The sequence below is a fragment of the Salvelinus fontinalis genome, chromosome 24 (genome assembly GCF_029448725.1).
Source record: "Salvelinus fontinalis isolate EN_2023a chromosome 24, ASM2944872v1, whole genome shotgun sequence".
Lineage (NCBI taxonomy): Eukaryota > Metazoa > Chordata > Actinopteri > Salmoniformes > Salmonidae > Salvelinus > Salvelinus fontinalis.
The window spans coordinates 36,578,014-36,599,225 of NC_074688.1; the positions used below are offsets into that span (position 1 = coordinate 36,578,014).

General features: G+C 42.1%; 1 protein-coding gene across 1 annotated transcript; it reads right to left on the minus strand.

Moving 5' to 3' along the window:
* Window positions 1-1,646: 1,646 nt before the first annotated feature.
* LOC129822371 (von Willebrand factor A domain-containing protein 5A-like) lies at window positions 1,647-21,012 on the minus strand. Its single transcript, XM_055880599.1, has 19 exons — window positions 20,884-21,012; window positions 16,411-16,461; window positions 14,443-14,645; window positions 13,480-13,702; window positions 12,971-13,146; window positions 12,654-12,768; window positions 12,266-12,441; window positions 11,994-12,082; window positions 11,692-11,836; window positions 9,954-10,033; window positions 9,410-9,524; window positions 9,102-9,260; window positions 8,775-8,878; window positions 8,255-8,472; window positions 7,854-8,033; window positions 6,622-6,669; window positions 6,194-6,351; window positions 4,352-4,475; window positions 1,647-4,073 (listed from the first exon to the last, which is right to left on the minus strand). Exons 2-19 carry the CDS (start codon window positions 16,451-16,453, stop codon window positions 3,994-3,996), a joined length of 2,436 nt encoding a protein of 811 aa, XP_055736574.1. The 5' UTR covers window positions 16,454-16,461; window positions 20,884-21,012; the 3' UTR covers window positions 1,647-3,993.
* Window positions 21,013-21,212: the final 200 nt, after the last annotated feature.

Consider the following 21,212-nt stretch of genomic DNA (forward strand, 5'->3'; position numbering starts at 1 on the left):
ACTGGCTTGTATGCAAAGCAGTAATTGTTTCAAAACATCTACTGCCATGTCACTGATGCATTGTGAAACAGTGTTGTTTGATGAAGGCATTGTTTGTATAGTTTTTTGGGCCTTTTCCTCCAGCATTGTCCCAGCCATAACCACGGCAGCAGGAAGAATTAGTCTTCCACAATAGTATGGGGCTTGCCTGTCATAGCCACTCTGTAGCTCACCATATAAGACCCATATAGCCCCTTATTATTAATGCATCTGTTGCTTTTATAGGTCTTCCTACTCGAAAGTCGTCTTTTTTCTCACTCAAAAAACTCGTGGCTTGTTTTTAAAATGGTCATGTTTCGTTTCTAAATATCTGCGTAAGAGTGAAGGTTTCCCGTGAGAGAGTAACAGTTAATGAGATTGAATGTTAATTATTTGATTAGGCTACCTGTATTTGATTTTGTGTTGTTATTTTGCTGAACACTAGATGGTTTAATACAATTTTTGTCAGTGAAACGAGGCTACTCAGGCAAGAAAAAAAAAAAACTCACCCAAATGTATAGCCCTGTTGGAAAATATAAATGTACTGTTTGAAAATGTGAAGATACATTTTTTAATGTGAATCACATTTTTATTTGGCGTACCCCCGACGGCATTGCGCGTACCCAAGTTTGGGAATACCTGGTCAAGAATGTAGTTTTATGCTGTAGCATTAAGATTTTCTTTCACTGTAACTAAGTGGTCTAGCCCGAACCATGAAAAACAGTCCTAGACCATTATTCCTCCTCCATCCAACTTTACAGTTGGCACTATACAGTCGGGCAGGTAGTGTTCTCCCGGCATCCGCTAAACCCAGATTCGTCTGTCAGACTGCCAGATGAAGTGTGATTCATCACTCCAGAGAACTCATTTCCACTGCACCAGTCCAATGGTCCAAAAGTAGTGAAGTAGTGTAAAGTCCAGCTTTACACTACTTCAGCCAACGCTTGGCATTGCGCATGGTGATCTTAGGCTTGTGTGCAGCTGCTTGGCCATGGAAACCCATTTCATGAAGCTCCCGAGGAACAGTTATTGTGCTGACATTGCTTCCAGAGGCAGTTTGTATTTCGGTAGCGACTGTTCCAGTAGAAGACAGACAATTTTTACACGCTCAGCGCTTCAGCACTCAGCGGTCCCGTTCTGTGAGCTTGTGTGGCCTACCACTTCCTGGCAGAGCTGTTGCTGCTCCAAGACATTTCCACTTCACAATAACAGCACTTATGGTTGACTGGAGCAGCTCTATCCTATGACGGTGCCACATTGAAAGTCACTGAGCTCTTCAGTAAGGCCATTCTACTGCTAATATTTTCCTATGGAGATTGCATGTCTGTCTGCTCGATTTTATACAACTGCCAGCAACGGGTGTGGCTGAAACAGCCGAATCCGCTAATTTGAAAATACACAAATACTTTTGTGTATATATAGTGTTTGTTAAAAGTTGTCTTCTAGCCTACTCTTCCTCATCAGGAGGGACCTACTGTAAAACTTCTCATGGACCCTATTAATCAGGTGTGTTCAAAAGCCGGTCACCCAGTGGCTCCCCAGGAGGGGTTGGTAACTCCTGACGTCGGTTCAATGCAGAAGGAACCGAGTGGAGTCATTAAGAAAATAGATACAATGACCAATAAAGATGTAGATTATGATCCATTTTTATCAAGTGAAGTCGTACGATACCAGTCAAAAGTTTTAGAACACCTACTCATTCATGGTTTTTCTTTATTTTTGACTATTTTCTACATTGTAGAATAATAGTGAAGACTTCAAAACTATGAAATAACACATATGGAATCATGTAGTAACCAAAAAAGTGTTATTTTTTGAACAAATCTAAATATATTTGAGATTCTTCAAAGTCTCCACCCTTTGCCTTGATGACAGCTTTGCACACTCTTGACATTCTCTCAACCATCTTCATGAGGTAGTCACCTGGAATGCATTTCAATGAAAAGGTGTGCTTTGTTAAAAGTAAATTTTAATTTCCTTCTTAATGCGTTTGAGCCAATCAGTTGTGTTGTGACATGGTGGGGGGGATGCAGTTGCAAAAAAACATCAAGCGCTATGATGAAACTGGCTCTCATGAGGACCACCACAGGAAAGGAATACCCAGAATTACTTCTGCTGCAGAGGATAGGTTCATTAGAGTTAACATCAGAAATTGCAGCCCAAATAAATGCTTCAGAGTTCAAGTAACAGACACATCTCAAAATCAACTGTTCAGAGGATACTGTGTGAATCGGGCCTTTATGGTCGCATTGCTGCAAAGAAAATCACTACTAAAGAACACCAATGAGAAAAAGAGACTTGCTTGGGCCAAGAAACACGAGCAATGGACATGAGACCGGTGGAAATTTGTCCTTTGGTCTGGATTTTTGGTTCCAACAGCTGTGTCTTTGTGAGACGCGGTGTGGGTGAACAGATGATCTCTGCATGTGTATTTCCCACCGTAAAGCATGGAGGAGGTGTTATGATGTGGGGGTGCTTTTCTGGTGACACTGTCTGTGATTTATTTAGAATTTAAGAAACACTTATCGCTGCAGAATGCTGGTTATGCCATCCCATCTGGTTTGGGTTTAGTGGGACTATCATTTGTTTTTCAACAGGACAATGACACAACAGACCGCCAGGCTGTGTAAGGGCTATTTTAACAAGGATGATAGTGATGGAGTGCTGCATCAGATGACCTGGCCTCCAAAATCCCCAGACCACAACCAAATTGAGAGGGTTTGGGATGAGTCAGACCGCAGAGTGAAGGAAAAGCAGCCAACAAGTGCTCAGCATATGTGGGAAGTCCTTCAAGACTGTTTTGAAAGCATTCCAGGTGAAGCTGGTTGAGAGAATGCCAAGAGTGTGCAAAGTTGTCATCAAGGCAAAGGGTGGCTACTTTGAAAAATCTCACATTGTGATTTGTTTAACACTTTTATTGTAACTAGATGATTCCATGTGTTAATTCATAGTTTTGATGTCTTCATTATTGTACAATGTAGAAAATAGTAAAAAATAAATAAAAACCCTTGAATGAGTAGGGGTGTCCAAACTTTTGACCGGTGGTGTACACTACCATTCAAAAGTTTGGGGTAACTTAGAAATACTCAGCTAGTCTAAAGAAGGCCAGTTTTATTGCTTCTTTAAAATCAGCACAACAGTTTTCAGCTGTGCTAACATAATTGGAAAAGGGTTTTCTAATGATCAATTATCCTTTTAAAATTATAAACTTGGATTAGCTAACACAATGTGCCATTGGAACACAGGAGTGATGGTTGCTGATAATGGACCTTTATACGCCTATGTAGATATTCCATTAAAAATCAGCCGTTTCCAACTACAAGTCATTTACAACATTAACAATGTCTACACTGTATTTCTGCTCAATTTGATGTTATTTTAAATGGACAAAAATGTGCTTTTCTTACAAAAAAAAAAATATATATTTAAGTGACCCCAAACTTTTGAACGGTAGTGTATATGAGGAATTACATGAATACAGAGACAGTGTTACATGATCACACAGTAAAGGCACCCGGATAGGCACTCATTTGGCTTTTCATATTATCCACAACTTCTCCCTGCATGCATTTGGCCTCATATACGTGGATAATGCATACAATAATAAGGCCTTTTACCAAGCATTTTGGTTAGTGATGACAAGTACTGCATACACATTGGTTCCAGTAGTCTATATGGAAGTGATAACCAAAGCAAAGTCTAACAAGTACAGCTGTATATGTAACACGTAGATTCATGTTGATATGTTAATAACAACCAATACATTGAGATACATAAGTGTCCCAACAGTAAATGACAAGAGGCTAATATAGGTAAGAGGTTGATAATTAGGCTTGCTCAGGCGAGTACAGTTGCTAGCTCCACCAGTTTGCTTGGAGGAGGGGACTAGGAGCAGGCAGGGTTGTGCGTATATCTCACCCCAGGTAGAGTAGTAGGTGTATGGGGGACAGAGAGAGGACTGGGAGGGTGAACATGTTAGAGCCCCAGGGTGTCTTTCTGCACTTGGCAACCCAGAAGGTTATTTCCAGCCTGGACACACTCGGACACACTGGTCGCTGAAAACACACAACATCACCAGGACAGGCATCATTATACTGTAGCATCATGGTGGCAAGGATTGGCACAATGTATCTGGAACACTTGTTTTAAGACAAAATACCACCAACATTGTATTGTGAATGATAATACTCAAAATGTAAATATATTTGTCATTTAAGTAATACAGTATGGTAGATTCCTACTAGGAAATTGCTTTCACCTAAACAATTTCTTTCCAAATCAGGGCAGATGAAGGACAAGAGTTGCCAGGACTATGAGAGTAAGCTATAGCTACCTTTCTGAGCCTGGATCCATGATACTGCCTTCATGGCCAGAAACTGCCACTCCTCCTGAGCCTCCATCTTGAAACCATAGAGCCATACCAGGGCTAGAACCGTGGCCCACACCTCCTGGTCCACCTGAGTGAGGGAGAGAGTGAGAGCGAGAGACAGACAGATGGAGAGATAAACAGAAAATAAGGACACTGAGACATGGGGACATTCAATTCAATGTTCATCATGCTTTTGTCCAGAGCTGATGGTCTTTCTATAGAGTGCACGTGCAGATACTCTGTGAGTGCATCATCTTGCAGCATGCTCATAATATACAGTATCAGTCAAAAGTTTGGACACACCTCTTCATTCAAGGGTTTTTCTTTATTTTTACTACGTTCTACATTGTAGAATAATAGTGACGACATCAAAACTATGGAATCATGTAGTAACCTAAAAAGTAACATAAAATATATTTTGATTTGTTTTTGAGATTCTTCAAAGTAGCCACCCTTTGCCTTGATGACAGCTTTGCACACTCTTGTCATTCTCTCAACCAGCTTCATGAGGTAGTCACCTGGAATGCATTTCAATGAACAGGTGAGCCTTGTTAAAAGTGAAATTGTGAAATGTATTTCCTTCTTAATGCGTTTGAGCCAATCAGTTGTGTTGTGACATGGTAGGGGTGGTATACAGAAGACAGCCCTATTTGGTAAAATACCAAGTCCATATTATGGCAAGAAAAGCTCAAATAAGCAAAGAGAAACAACAGTCCGTCATTACTTTAAGACATGAAAGAGGGTCAATCTGGAAAATTTCAAGAACTTTTAAAGTTTCTTCAAGTGCAGTTACAAAAACCATCAAGCGCTATGATGAAAATAGTTCTCATGAGGACCGCCACAGGAAAGGAAGAGCCAGAGTTACCTATGCTGCAGAGGATAAGTTCATTAGAGTTACCAGCCTCAGAAATTGCAGCCCAAATAAATGCTTCACAGAGTACAAGTAACAGACGCATCTCAACATCAACTGTTCAGAGGAGACTGCGTGAATCCGGCTTTCATGGTTGAATTGCTGCAAAGAAACCACTACTGAAGGACACCAATAAGAATAAGAGACTTGCTTGGGCCAAGAAACACAAGCAATGGACATTAGACCAGTGGAAATCTGTCTTTTGGTCTGATGAATCCAAATTTGAGATGTTTGGTTCCAACCGGCGGGTCTTTGTGAAACGCAGAGTAGATGAACGGATGATCTCCGCATGTGTGGTTCCCACCGTGAAGCATGGAGGGGGTGTCATGGTGCTTTGCTGGTGACACGGTCTGATTTATTTAGAATTGAAGGCACACTTAACCAGCATGGCTAGCACAGCATTCTGCAGCGATACGCCATCCCATCTGGTTTGCGCTTAGTGGGAGTATAATTTGTTTTTTAACAGGACAATGACCCAACACACCTCCGGGCTGTGTAAGGGATATTTGACCAAGAAGAAGAGAGATGGAGTGCTGCATCAGATGACCTGGCCTTCACAATCACCCAAACTCAACCCAATTGAGATGGTTAAGGATGAGTTGGACCGCAGAGTGAAGGAAAAGCAGCCAACAAGTGCTCAGCATATGTGGGAACTCCTTACATGCTGTTGGAAAATCATTCCAGGTGAAGCTGGTTGAGAGAATTCCAAGAATGTGCAAAGCTGTCAAGGCAAAGGGTGGCTACTTTGAAGAATTTAAAATATATTTTGATTTGTTTAACACTTACGGTTACTATATGATTCCATGTGTTATTTCATAGTGTTTATGTCTTGTCTATTATTCTAAAATGTAGAAAATAGTAAAAACAAAGAAAAACCCTGGCATCTCAGGACCTACCTGTGCAGGCTTTGGCTTGGACACCTCCTCCTCAGTCTTCGCCAGCACCTCAGCCAACGCTGCCTCCAGGACCCAGGAACCAGAGGCCTTCTGAAGGGAGATCAGCTGGAGGAGAGGGTCCCTCACAGGCTTAGAGGTTGGGGCTGGAGAGTCAAAGTCTAATGGCATTGGACAACTTAATGGTTAGAACGGTTACAAATTATCTAAATGATTACATACCTAATACCTTAACTGTTCCATTATAGCGCCAGTGGCTAACTGGGTCACCCTAACCAGAATCCTAACAGTTGCGGTAAAATCCTTGTGCTGTGCTTGAGTAATACAATCACAATAAATAGAACAAAGGAGCATCAAACAGTGTTACAATTCCCATGTGAATAACAGGTATTTGGAATTAGGTTAACACAGACATTAACCCTTAAAATTACCTTCGGAACAGTTGTCGTCATAGTCTAATACTTCTAAAGCATCCAAACCTGAAACCCAATGTAAATTGTTTATGTTAGTGTCGTACATTCCCACTAACAAAAGTCTATCTATTAAAGATCACAATTCAACATTACAGTACTTCTACCCAAAATACACTGATCAAAAATATAAACGCAACATGTAAATTGTTGGTCCCATGTTTCATGAGCTGAAATAAAAGATGCCAGAAATTTTTGGTAAGCTCAAATAAAATGTTGTGCACAAATTGGTTTACATCCCTGATAGTGAGAATTTCCCATTTGCCAAGATAATCCATCACTTGACAGGTGTGGCATATCAAGAAGCTGATTAAACAGCATGATCATTACACAGGTGAACCTTGTGTTGGGGACAATAAATGTGCAGCTTTTTCATACAACTCCACAGATGTCTCAAGTTGAGGGAGCATGCAATTGTCATGCTGACTGCAGGAATGTCCACCAGAGCTGTTGCCAGATAATTGAATGTTAATTTCTCTACCATAAGCCGCCTCTAACGCCGTTTAAGAAAATTTGGCAGTACGTCCTAAGGGCCTCACAACCTGCATACCACGTGTATGGCGTTGTGTGGGTGAGTGATTTGCTGATGTCAACGTTGTGAACAGAGTGCCCCATGGTGGCGGTGGGGTTATGGTACGGGCAGGCAGAAGCTACGGACAACGAACACAATTGCATTTTATCAATGGCAATTTGAATGCACAAAAATACCGTGACGATATCCTGAGGCCCATTTTTTTTTAAGGCATCTGTGACCAACAGACACATATCTATATTCCCAGTCATGTAAAATCAATATATTAGGACCTAATGGATGTATTTAAAATTGACTGGTTTACTCATATGAACTGTAACTCCGTAAAATCTATTAAAATTGTTGCATGTTGCGTTTTATATTTTTGTTTAGTATAATTCAACATTAACAATGTTGATTCCAACATTTCTGTAAAAGTTATGAAGTGTGTCAATACACATTTTGTAAAATTCTATTATTTGAATTAACCCTGAAATGAATAAAACATGTAGTTTATTCAAAACATGCAGACTTTAAACAAGAACCCATAAGATCACAATCTTAATACAACTGAACAGGGATCATATTAACAGGGTTTAGTATTAACTCATAATAGTGATACGTAAGCATATGAAATAGAGACATGTAACTTGTTTCTTAAACAAATAGACTCGGTGCTGACCTTTACTCTTTTTGCTCAACTTTAACTTGACTGGGGACCTCATTTTCATCTGCATAGTACACGCCGTCACCATGGGCATGGGGCTGTCCTGAGCCATACCACACCCCATCACCATGGGCATGGGGCTGCACTGAGCCATACTACACAACATCATCATGGGCATGGGGCTGTGATACAACACTGAGAAAGAAGGGAAAAACACAGGTCACTGGGTTACAAACATTTTAGTTCATGCACCGAACACATTAATGACTAAACAATGAGGATTCTGTCTCACAAGTGCAGGGGGCACAGCTTGAGACTCTTCAGCTCGCGGTTACCATTTATTTAGCACTGTTTACATATCTGCATAAAATAATTTCCTTGCACAGCCTCTCCCCGTCACACAATCACTCACTCACTTGGCGTGGGGACTTGTCTGCGTAGCAACTGTCCATGCAGGGCCTCTCCATCTCCTTTGTGGACAGCGATGAAGGCAGTAAAGGCACTGCTCACTCCTGATTGGATGCTGAGCTCTATCACCTTCTCTTTCACTCCCTCCTTCTCCCCATCCTGCTCTCTCTCTTCCACCTCCAGGGATTGGATCAGGGTTCGAGCACCCAGCCTGTGGACGGTCATTCTGGAGAGGAGGGATAGAGAAGAAGTAGAGGAAAGAGAGAGAGAGATAAGAGTTAGAATTGGGAGAGGAGGGATATAGAGAGATTAAGACGGTGGAGTGGGGAAGACGAGGGTCGATGATAAGATGGGGGTACCTACAGTACTAATATATATATATATATATATATATATATCAAATCATACTACATATCTGAAATGCATTAGAAGTGTTGGCACAGTTTCTATTAAGGGAGTGTCATGGCATTGTTGCCTGTAAATAGTGGCACATTCCCTTAATGCATCTGACTGCAGTGTTGTTTTTACCCAGTGTCCTCTGCAGGCTTAAGACTGAAGCTCAGCTGGTTCTCAACAGGCTGTTTGGCCAGGCTGTACTTCACTATCACCGAGCCCTCTGTGTCCCCTGAGCTCTGAGCAGGGGAGAGAATGAGAGAGAGCGAGAAGGAGAAAGAGACAGACAGAACGAGAGAAAGAAAACAAGGAAATACTAAGTTTAGTAAAAACACGTGGACCGTGACCCAAAAAATGGTTGTCTTGCAAATAAGTTATGACCTTACCAGTGTCATTTGAACATTGGCATACTGTATGTTAAACAATATTAACATTCATGACAGTAGAAGGCAGAGTCCTCACCTCCCCAGTGAGCTGGGCATACAGAAGTGCTCTTTGGCCCTGGAAGACCACTCTGATTGGTGGAGACAAAGGGGTGACAGAGACCCCCTTTGGGACATTCCACTTGACTGAGATGTCCACCACAGCTGGCTGCAGGGAAAACCGGAGAGACTGCATCGCCTGAGGGAGGAGAGTGAAGGTGGGAAAGTGGTAAATAATGTAATTAAAAAAGGAAAGAGAAAAAACAAGAGAAAATAAAGAAGGTGATAAATGTTTGAAACCAATACAGCCCTCACTTTACACATGTACACACTGATAAGCTCTCTTACTTTGGGCTGCATCCTGTCCTGTCCTGTGATAAACTGTGCGTGCCCTCTGGCCTGCTTGGCCACCCCAGAAATGAGAGCAGTGCTGGCCCCCTCCCCGATCCCAAAGGAGAAACACCTGACAGGGACACACCCAGGAAACAGTATTATTGTTGTTATCAAATACCAAAATAAGTCTATCAACCAAATCCATCTGACTTGTATAATTTTCTTGTCCTCGTGGGGTGACTGAAAACACATAACTGTACAGGAAGAATCATCAATACAAAAGCTTTTGTTTTCTAACAGGGGTGAAAAACCCTAACCGACAGAACTCTCACACTGCTGCTCACAGACAGGTTGGGTTGGTTTACTTTAGATTGGGTTTTACAATTCATCTTTTGAGTCAAAAAGACCAGTGGTTAGAGCTTTACTTTCCAGACAGGTGCAATGGGTTCTGTAACAAACTCTCTATTAAAACCAGGTAGTCCAATTCTTTCAGGTGGGAGGTGACAGAGCTAGCTATGGGATCTCTGCCCCAACTAGGTAATGATAGGGGAAACAGTACCTGTGAGAACCGGCATTAGTCTTCACCAGATCCAGGACTTCCTTGGTGTTCCCCACCTCACCGTCAGTGAACAAGAAGAGCTGTGGAGGACAGGGCGGGTATGTTGATCATGTCTCAACGTTAAATAATGTACGTGCAGCACTGAAGTATACTGAGAATGTTTCCTTAGTAACCAAAAACACAGGTCTATTTGATGTCCCAGTAAGCCAGGCGTGTTACTGTAAATACCACACTCAAAATACACTGTTTGCTAGGGTGTTACTCTGTAACTAAACATGCCCAAAGCCCAAAAGGGAATTCATGGTCTAAGACATTGGTTGCTCCCGTGGGAGACCAGGGTTCATATCCTGCGTGTTACACATGGAAAGGTGGGAGGAGTTTCAGGAGGAACCTGTATGAATCACAGTGTGTGTAAGGTATATAGAAGGCCAATGAGTGAGGTGATTGGAAAAAATATTAAAAGGCCACTCCACAATGATACAATAACTGACAGATTTTTGTTGACCACTCAGATAGTTGAGACACTAAAAAACAAACCTAGTTAAACATGGTACAGTGGTTCCTTTGGCGTCATCAAAAATACATTACATGATCTATATTTTGGGTAACAGTCGTTATACATTGCGTCATCTATACACGTATGCATAAACAAAACTAAGTAAAGTAGATAAAAGGACATTCAGAAACTTCTAAAGAAATGTCTGTTGGAGGATATGGTGGCAGGCTTTAACAGAGGCATTTACATTGTTACCTGATAACATTGTACACAATCTATTATTTTCATCTAGATAATTTTAACTATCACTTTGGCTGGATAGCTGACGAAAACATAATCCCTAATGTCATTGTATAACCCACAGTAAAGCAAAGCATGAGGTTCTGTTTCAATGGAAGCATCGTTACAGAAAGTACAGACATTTCTCTATAGCAGTGTTTGTGTGTATATTATTATTATTTAACTAGGCAAGTGTAACAGTATAACTTTAAACCGTCCCCTCGCCCCGAACGGGCGCGAACCAGGGACCCTCTGCACACATCAACAACAGTCAACCACGAAGCGTCGTTACCCATCGCTCCACAAAAGCCGCGGCCCTTGCAAAGCAAGGGGCAACACTACTTAAGTCTCAGAGCAAGTGACGTAACTGATTGAAATGCTACTAGCGCGTACCCGCTAACTAGCTAGCCATTTCACATCCGTTACACTCACCCCCCTTTCAACCTCCTCCTTTTCCGCAGCAACCAGTGATCCGGGTCACGGCACCAATGTAACAGTATAACTTTAAACCGTCCCCTCGCCCCGAACGGGCGCGAACCAGGGACCCTCTGCACACATCAACAACAGTCAACCACGAAGCGTCGTTACCCATCGCTCCACAAAAGCCGCGGCCCTTGCAAAGCAAGGGGCAACACTACTTAAGTCTCAGAGCAAGTGACGTAACTGATTGAAATGCTACTAGCGCGTACCCGCTAACTAGCTAGCCATTTCACATCCGTTACACAAGTCAAATAAGAACAAATTCTTTTTTACAATGACGGCCTACCCCGGCCAAACGCTAATCCGGACAACGCTGGGCCAATTGTGCACCGCCCTATGGGACTCAAAATCACGGCCGGTTGTGATACAGCCTGGAATCAAACCAGGGTCTGTAGTGACGCCTCTAGCACTGAGATGCAGTGCCTTAGACCGCTGCGCCACTCGGTCTAAGGCACTGTAAGGTATGTAAGGTGTGTTAGCTACCTGTCTGGGCTGGTCGGGGAGGCAGGGCTGGCTGTAGATATGTTTTAAAGGCTGGAGGATCTCTGTACCTCCCAGGTCAGCCCTCATTTCTTTCACCTTCTGCAGAGCCTCATCCATAGTCTTCTGGCTGTACTCCACACTCTTACTGACGTCCAGATAGATATACACACACAAGGTCAAAGGGTCATCACCACAACATATTACAGACCCATGCCATGGACATTTGAATCATTCCCCTATGGGGTGCAAATGATTAGATGTAAACATGATTGAAACAGGGGTTGGAAGGAGAAAACACTCACGAAAAGAAGGACTCATAACTGGACCCAAAGCCGATGATGTTGAAGTAGCAGCCCATAGGCAGGCTTTTCAGCAAGAGCAGCAGAGTATCCTGCAAGAGAGAAGTCCAACAAGTGTCTTTACTTTTCAATAAACCTTATAGGACAGTCTTAAAAAACTAGTACAGAGTAACCACAGTGTACTGGATATAACTCCAAACTACCTAGTGGTGAATCCTGTGCAGATTGAGCTGTTCATTCATTAGAATAGGGTTGCTGTGTGTGTGTGTGTATACCCTGGCACTGCCAATACGGTCCTGTGACCCAGACCCAAGGTGCATGGGGCATTCCATGCTACCAGAGCGATCCACTACGAACAGGAACTCCCCGTGTGAGGTCATAGATGACATCACATCCTTGGGGAACTCTGGGTACAAGCTCAGCATGACCACTGGGTCACCCATCAGAGAGCCTAGAGAGAGAGAGAGAGAGAGAAAGCGTGAGGGTGAGAAAGAGAACGAGAGAAAGGATTAAGTGTCCAACAGTTATTCTCCATTTCTAGAGGACGCCCCTCCTTCAGTCTCACCATGTCCCTCTCTGTAAACATGGATGAAAGTAGTAGACTAGACTACTCATTGATCTCATATACACCAATCTACAACAGAGTACACCCACCCCCCTCACCTGGCTTGGCAGAAGCCTGTGCTGCCTCTACTATAGCAGTAGGCTGATGGGTGTCTTGGTAATACAACAACAGCTCAACATCCCGGTCAAACTGATGACCTGCAGCCAGGCTGACCTGCAGTTAGAACAACATTCACATTAATGCAGAGCAGTCAGAGGGGGAATTGAACAACTATGAAGGATTCTGATGGTTTATGGTGCTAGTGAGAGTGCAAGCACACAGACATACACACAGTGTACACATTCATACGTACGTACGTAAAGCAACACACTTACACATGCATATGAACACACACACACACACACACACACAGTACCGTGGCTTGGGTTTTCTCTGTGTTGAGGTAGTTGAGTGGGTCCAGGGGACAGTTGGACTCTACTCTAGAGATGGGATGAGGGGACGACACATGGGCACTGAGGGACAGACTGTAGGGGACAGAACCAGCGGGCACCGAGGACACCTGGGCACTGCCACCACTACCACTGTCTGACCCTTAGAGAGAGAGATGGGTGAGGGAGAGAGGGGAGAGAGAGACCCACAGATTAAAATGTTTTTGTTCCAGCCCAGCACTAACACTTCTTTCATCTCATCAACAACTCACCAAGACCTTGATTAATTCAATAATGATTAATTCATTAAAACGGGACTAACTAAAGCATGCACCATCCCCTGTGGGTCTCCAATAGCAGGACTGAAGACCACTGCCCTATGGGACCAGGTACTGATTCCTAGTCACACTGCTGCCCACAAGGTTTTTACTTTGTTTTGCAGTGCCCTATGACGTATTAGTGGTTTGTGTCTCTATACAGGGGCCCATGTTCTTACCCTGGGGTTGGTAGCGGGGGTTGAGCACGGCGGGCAGGCAGAGCCTCAGGCCGTCGTCAGCCTGTACAGCCAGCTCTGTCACATAGTCCAGGCTGACAGAGGCCTTCTCCCCTGGAGGCAGACTTCCCACACTCAGCTTGAACACGTCCGGGCTCTCATCACTCTCCTCCAATAGGAAGGCCTGCTGTCCCGAGCTCAATGCATCATCATACTGCTCCTGTGCCTGAGGAGGGACAGAGGAACACAGGGACGCATCATCAACCTGACACAGTAAAGTACAGTAGCATACATCCAGGGGAAGGTGCTGTCTGACTGACACTAGTCAGGTCAATGGGGTTTGAGAGAGAGTCGCTTTGACAAAGCAGTAGGTTGGGAACCAGTTTTACAGGGTCAAAGTCTAATACTGAGAGCAGAGAGCTGTCAACAAACATCTGAATAACTTTTGAAGCCCACTAGGTCATAGACTGCTGGTTAACCATAAAGTGATAATAATAAGTTATGGATTGGATTTATATAGAGCCTTTCTACCAACTGAGGTACCAAAAGTACTTTACATAGTAAGGGGGAAACTCATCTCAGCCATCATCAATGTGTGGTACCCACCTGGGTGATGCACAGCAACCATTTTGTACCAGAACGCTCACCACACATCAGATCTCATGGTGGAGAGGCGAGGAGTGATATTTGCCAATTAGGAATTAAGGGATTATTAGGTTGCCTTGATGGAAATGGGGCCAGGTTAGCTGGCCGGTAACATTTTACACCAAGTTTCTCTTAAAACTGTGTAGTAACGCTCTAATTACACTAGTAACAACACTTGTACTAACATGTTATTGATTGGTATTAATGTGAAATTAACTCAAATCCTGCAATAAATTATACTTTTGTAGATCTCAGAAAATGTCATAAAAAATATGTCTATAGTTGCATTTGTCTCATTATTGACTTGTCATCTCTCCTCACCTTCTGTTTCTCCTGAACCTCAGCCACCACCTCAGTCTGTCCTATCTTGGCGCTGAACCTGCAGACAGCAGCCTCTCCCGGCAGAGGGAAAACAAAGATGGCCTCCAGAGGGCTCTGCTCCTGGTTCTCATACTGCAGAGTGGAGCTCACAGTGGCCACATGCCCCTGCACACTCACTTCCACAGCAATACTCTTCAGAGGCACTGAGAGAAGGAGGGATGGATGGAGCAACATATTTTTTATTTTGTGAAAAACAATATACACTTGAAATCAGAAGTTTACATACACCTGAGCCAAATACATTTAAACTCAGTTTCACAATTCCTGACATTTAATCCTAGTAAAAATTCCCTGTTTTGGTCAGTTAGGATCACCACTTCATTTTAAGAATATGAAATGTCAGAATAATAGTAGAGAGAATGACTTATTTCAGCTTTTATTTCCTTCATCCCATTCCCAGTGGGTCAGAAGTAAACATACACTCAATTAGTATTTGGTAGCATTGCCTTTAAATTGTTTAACTTGGGTCAATCGTTTCAGGTAGCCTTCCACAAGCTTCCCACAATAAGTTGGTTGAATTTTGGCTCATTCCTCCTGACAGAGCTGGTGTAACTGAGTCAGGTTTGTAGGCCTCCTTGCTCAGACACACTTTTTCAGTTCTGCCCACATTTTCTATAGGATTGAGGTCAGGGCTTTGTGATGGCCACTCCAATACCTAGACTTTGTTGTCCTTAAGCCATTTTGCCACAACTTTGGAAGTATGCTTGGGGTCATTGTCCATTTGGAAGACCCATTTGCGACCAAGCTTTAACTTCCTGACTGATGTCTTGAGATGTTGCTTCAATATATCCACATAATTGTCCTGCCTCATGATGCCATCTATTTTGTGAAGTGCACCAGTCACTCCTGCAGCAAAGCACCCCCACAACATGATGCTGCCACCCCCGTGCTTCACGGTTGGGATGGTGTTCTTCGGCTTGCAAGCCACCCCCTTTTTCCTCCAAACATAACAATGGTCATTATGGCCAAGCAGCTCTATTTTTGTTTCATCAGAACAGAGGACATTTCTCCACAAAGTACAATCTTTGTCCCCATGTGCAGTTGCAAACCGTATTCTGGCTTTTTTTAATGCTGGTTTTGGAGAAGTGGCTTCTTCCTTGCTGAACAGCCTTTCAGGTTATGTCGATATAGGACTCGTTTTACTGTGGATATAGATACTTTTGTACCTGTTTCCGCCAGCATCTTCACAAGGTCCTTTGCCGTTGTTCTGGGATTGATTTGCACTTTTCGCACCAAAGTACGTTCATCTCTAGGAGACAGAACGCGTCTCCTTCCTGAGCGGTATGACGGTTGCGTGGTCCCATGGTGTTCATACTTGCGTACTATTGTTTGTACAGATGAACGTGGTACCCTCAGGCATTTGGAAATTGCTCCCAAGGATGAACCAGACCAAGGTCTTGGCTGATTTATTTTAGATTTTCCCATGATGTCAAGCAAAGAGGCACTGAGTTTGACCGTAGGCCTTGAAATACATCCACAGGTACACCTCCAATTGACTCAAATGATGTCAATTAGCCTATCAGAAGCTTCTAAAGCCATGACATAATTTTCTGGAATTTTCCAAGCACTTTAAAGGCACAGTCAACTTAGTGTATGTAAACTTCTGACCCACTGGAATTGCGATACAGTGAATTACAAGTGAAATAATCTGTCTGTAAACAATTGTTGTTAAAATGACTTGTGTCATGCACAAAGTAGATGTTCTAACTGACTTTCCAAAACTATAGTTTGTTAACAAGAAATGTGTGGAGTGGTTGAAAAACGAGTTTTAATAACTCCAACCTAAGTGTATGTAAACTTCCGACTTCAACTGTAAAGGTGGTGAAATGTTCTGAAGTATTTATTTAATAAAAAAGGAAGAGAAACAGACACAGGAAGTAAACAATCATTTATGCTTTCAAACCGTACCTGGTTCATTCTTGACAGTTACCAATCCACAGAAGTTCACCATTTTGGCTCCTGTATGGAGAAGTCAGATGTCATATCATTGTCCTTTTACGGGCGTCTTACGTTCATAAAGTTTAATTGCCGTGCAACAGTAAACGGTAATATGCCAAGTATCTATGATAAATTGTTTTATAAAGGCAGCCACAGAATGCAACTACTGACAGTAGGATGACAGTAATTGAGAGGTTTATCTAACCATGTTGGCAGGGCTCTACAACAATGTTCACTCAAAACATTTTTTGAGGCACTGAGCAAATTTCAAGTCTGCTGAACGCAAACTGGAACATTTTTTAAATACTGTGTAACTTTCAGCGCGCGTTTAATTATGAACACCGAGGCTGTACCCACTTTAAGATACAGTTTCAACAGTGGCCAAGTAGGCTACTGTGGCTATTTGATCATTATGTAGGTCTACCAGTGGCCTACCATCAAAAACAATGAGAAAATGTATCCCATAACATTTTAACATGGACATAGCTGTTTTATCATTCGGCCTACAGTAGCAGCCAATGAGTGGTGTTCAATGTAGGCTTCATTCCATGAGACTTTATTTTTTTTAACATGCAGAGCTTGACATTTACCTGTTTATCCACTTGTCCTTCAGACAAGGAGGTGACAATTACTCTCATGTTGTGTTTCGATGCAAGAAACCACTTTTCAAAATAAAATGCATTATTATTCCCAAACCATTATTACAGAGAATCAGACAAATTATGCTAACCTCTGCCTATAGGCTATTTAGCGTGTTCAAGCCGGTCTCAAAGTACAACACAAAAAATGTACATGTTTTGTGCTCTTGCAGGAAGCAATCACTCCCTATTTCTGACTACAAATGATCTATAACTGGGCTAATAACTCACTAACTAAAACAAATCAAATGTATTTATATAGCCCTTCTTACATCAGCTGATATCTCAAAGTGCTGTACAGAAACCCAGCCTAAAACCCCAAACAGCAAGCAATGCAGGTGTAGAAGCACGTAGAAGCAACTAAAAAAGGATATGAACAAAATGTGCACACGTGGCTACATGCTGCTCTCGCTTTGATCTCCAAACAAGCGCATCTACTCAAGACCACAACTCTAAATACAGTCCAGTTCAAAGTAAATGGCACAGATCCAAATATTGTCTATAGGCCTACTGCAGCTCTGATTAGTTATGCCGCACCGTTCGGTGTAAAGTATGGGCTCAGTCGTGCGCAATAGAATCCTACTCTAATGAATTCTTCATATGACAATCTCTTGCGTAGTTAGTTTTGTTTCGTTATGTTGAATTGATAGTGGGTAATATTGTGTTGATTCAATCACAATTGACACAATAAAGGGAAACGTTGATGGTGTTAACAGGGAAAACTCTAGAAAGTTGAGTGAAGTTCAATCTTGTGGTTCTATACATGGGATGATATACAGTAGAAAACAGTAAAAATAAAGACAAACCCTTGAATGAGCAGGTGTGTCCAAACTTTTGACAGGTACTTTATATCTTCTGCGCACTACTACGCACTTTAGAGGGAACATTTCTCTACACCAACTTTTTCAGTTGTTGCACAAAGCACATGATTTGGTCTCGCTTTTTAAAATAATTGACAATGACCTGGCGTGTGTCCCATAATGAGCCTGAATTCCATATAGAACCTGCCTAATAATGACAAGCCATCTTTTAAATTAGCATGCCCTTGTGCCCGAATAAAGATGTGACAGGGAAGTGAATGATGAATGCATCATTTCAATAGCAGGTGATTTGATCTTTCATTTGTGGGCTGAGCAAGTAGCCACAATGAAGGGTTTACACAGACATTGCCAAGACAATTTTAAAGGACTTTTTCAAGCACTTAATTGTAATTTTCAAGGTAGGTAACTGTTTTAATAGCCAATATAATTATATATATATATATATATATACACTTTATTAGGCAGACTAACTACACATATATATATAACCACCGTAAGAATAACATGTTTTAACAGGCCTACCCAATGGCATTATGAATTGACATTCAGATTATTCTTTTTTACATTCTAAATATGTCAGAATAATGTGGGCATTGCCTGACTAAATAAATAGCATACTGCTGTAAAATAGGGACCTTGTAGCAGTCATAAGGACAAAGATTCCGCAGTAGTCAGGCAGATAGAGGTGCAAATGAATATTGGATTTATTTACACAGCGCTGGTGATGTGATAAATGTACAATTATATTATATTTACAAACTTCTGACTTTAAAATGTGAGCATTCAAAAAGGCTCAAATGCAGTCTCCCCATTGAGTTATCAAACGTGAACAGACGTGAACATCCCAAAACAGGAACTTCTAAAGAATAGGTGTGGCCAGATCTTGGCGAGCAGGCCAGGTGTATCTATACATGCTCAAGCACGCACGCACGTTCACACATTGAACATCACGGAAAAACCAGACACATGCTCTCCAAACAAAGAAAAGAAAGAAATTGACACAATCGACATTGCAATACACACTGCCCTTACCCACCTGGACAAAAGGGATACATATGTGAGGATGCTGTTCCTCGACTACAGCTCGGCCTTCAATACCATAGTGCCCTATAAGCTGATTACAAAGCTGACAGCCCTGGGTCTGAACTGGGTCCTGGACTTCCTGACGCAAGACGCTTGTATGAAAAACCAAGTTGACCGCAAGGCGCTTGTATGAAAAACCAAGTTGACCGCAAGGCGCTTGTATGAAAAACCAAGTTGACCGCAAGGCGCTTGTATGAAAAACCAAGTTGACCGCAAGGCGCTTGTATGAAAAACCAAGTTGACCGCAAGGCGCTTGTATGAAAAACCAAGTTGACCGCAAGGCGCTTGTATGAAAAACCAAGTTGACCGCAAGGCGCTTGTATGAAAAACCAAGTTGACCGCAAGGCGCTTGTATGAAAAACCAAGTTGACCGCAAGGCGCTTGTATGAAAAACCAAGTTGACCGCAAGGCGCTTGTATGAAAAACCAAGTTGACCGCAAGGGGCTTGTATGAAAAACCAAGTTGACCGCAAGGCGCTTGTATGGAAAACCAAGTTGACCGCAAGGCGCTTGTATGAAAAACCAAGTTGACCGCAAGGCGCTTGTATGAAAACCAAGTTGACCGCAAGGCGCTTGTATGGAAAACCAAGTTGACCGCAAGGGGCTTGTATGGAAAACCAAGTTGAAACAAACATTTGATGTCTTGCTCATAATAACCGCACATGGTTTTACCTGACCAATTCAAAATGTGTGTCGCACTGCCAAGTCAAATGGTCACAAATACAACTGTTCTGGTCACAGTATCGAGCGCTGGTTGATCATGCGCCATAACTGCTGGTTGCTGATAAAGAACATTGCTTTGTACAGTAACACAATATTGGTCTTTCCAGAACACACAGTAATTCCTCATACAACAGATGCTTTGTGTAAAATTTGACATTTCCAAGCCTGAAGTTATTGTGAACAACAAATAATGAAATCACAGCAGCCTGATGCAATAACGTCAATATCTGTTCAGCCAGTGTAATCTCTGGTTGAACTGGTCAAATAGGATGGAATGTAATAGTCAATAATGTCAGGAGGTAGGCCTACCTGCCACTTAGAGGTCAGGTATTTAATTTGTATTCTTATTGTATGGTCCTGAGTATTAACGTCCAACATTTCAAGCTATATGTTGGATAAACATTGACATGAATGACATTTGACTATTGCTGTCTCTTGCTAGGCACATCAGGTTCCGTCATGACTGTTAGGGTTGCGGGCAATTGTAGCACAGTAATACAATGATCATGAGCCAAGCAGCCAAATTATGAGTACAAGTGATTTTAACTTTAAGATGGTATGAATTACACAAATAATACATGTAAAATAGCCTTGCTGTCCTGTAGAGCAGTGGTTTCCCAACCTTTTTCGGTTAATGTACCAACAAGAACATTTTGTTCTGTCCAGAGTACCACTGAAGTACCCCCAGAAGTGCATTTTACCAGTTAGCATATGGTCTCATGAGTCTTCTCAAGTGAGGATAAGCCAAGTACCCCCAGTGTCTTATATAAAAAAAATGACAGAACCAGTTCAAGTGGTCTCTGCGGATTACATTTTTTTTTTAAACCAGACAAAACCACAATTGCCCCCGGTCTCGTCAACATGACCAATTTCTGAACGTTCTGTAACGTTCCGCAATCCTGAACAGACCCCAAGGCGTGGTCTCTTTGCTTGTTGCTCTGCACAGTCATTGCGTCTATTATAGTAACCTAAAACAAACATCCAAAAAATAAGGATCGTATGATATGTGGATGATATCGAATTGAATGGCTATTTCTTGCCACCGACAATCATAAGCAAAGTAGGTAATACGTAATTTGAAAATATGTCTGATAAAATGTACAATATTTTGAGAACCTGAATGCTTTCACATAAATAGGCGAATCATCCTATAAACGACGCAGTTATGTAACATATTACCTTGACATATGTGATTGGCTAGTTTTCAATGATTTCCTTTTACTGGTCCTGGAGATAGAATCGCACCGTTTCTACTTCCGTGTAGCATTAATATCCGAGTAGGCTACTTCTTCCTGGTTTATAAAGATAAACGTCAATAGAAAACATTGCGCAATCAACTCATTGGCCAGTGTTCATAGTCACGCCTGCTATCTTCCTTACCATTGGTGAAAAGTCACATTGGGCCTATTCAACCAATCGTTGTTCTTGCGTCTGTAGCGCGGGTTTTTACTACCCTAATGCTTTAAACGTATTATTACACATTTATTTCTATTGGCTATAGCAATTCG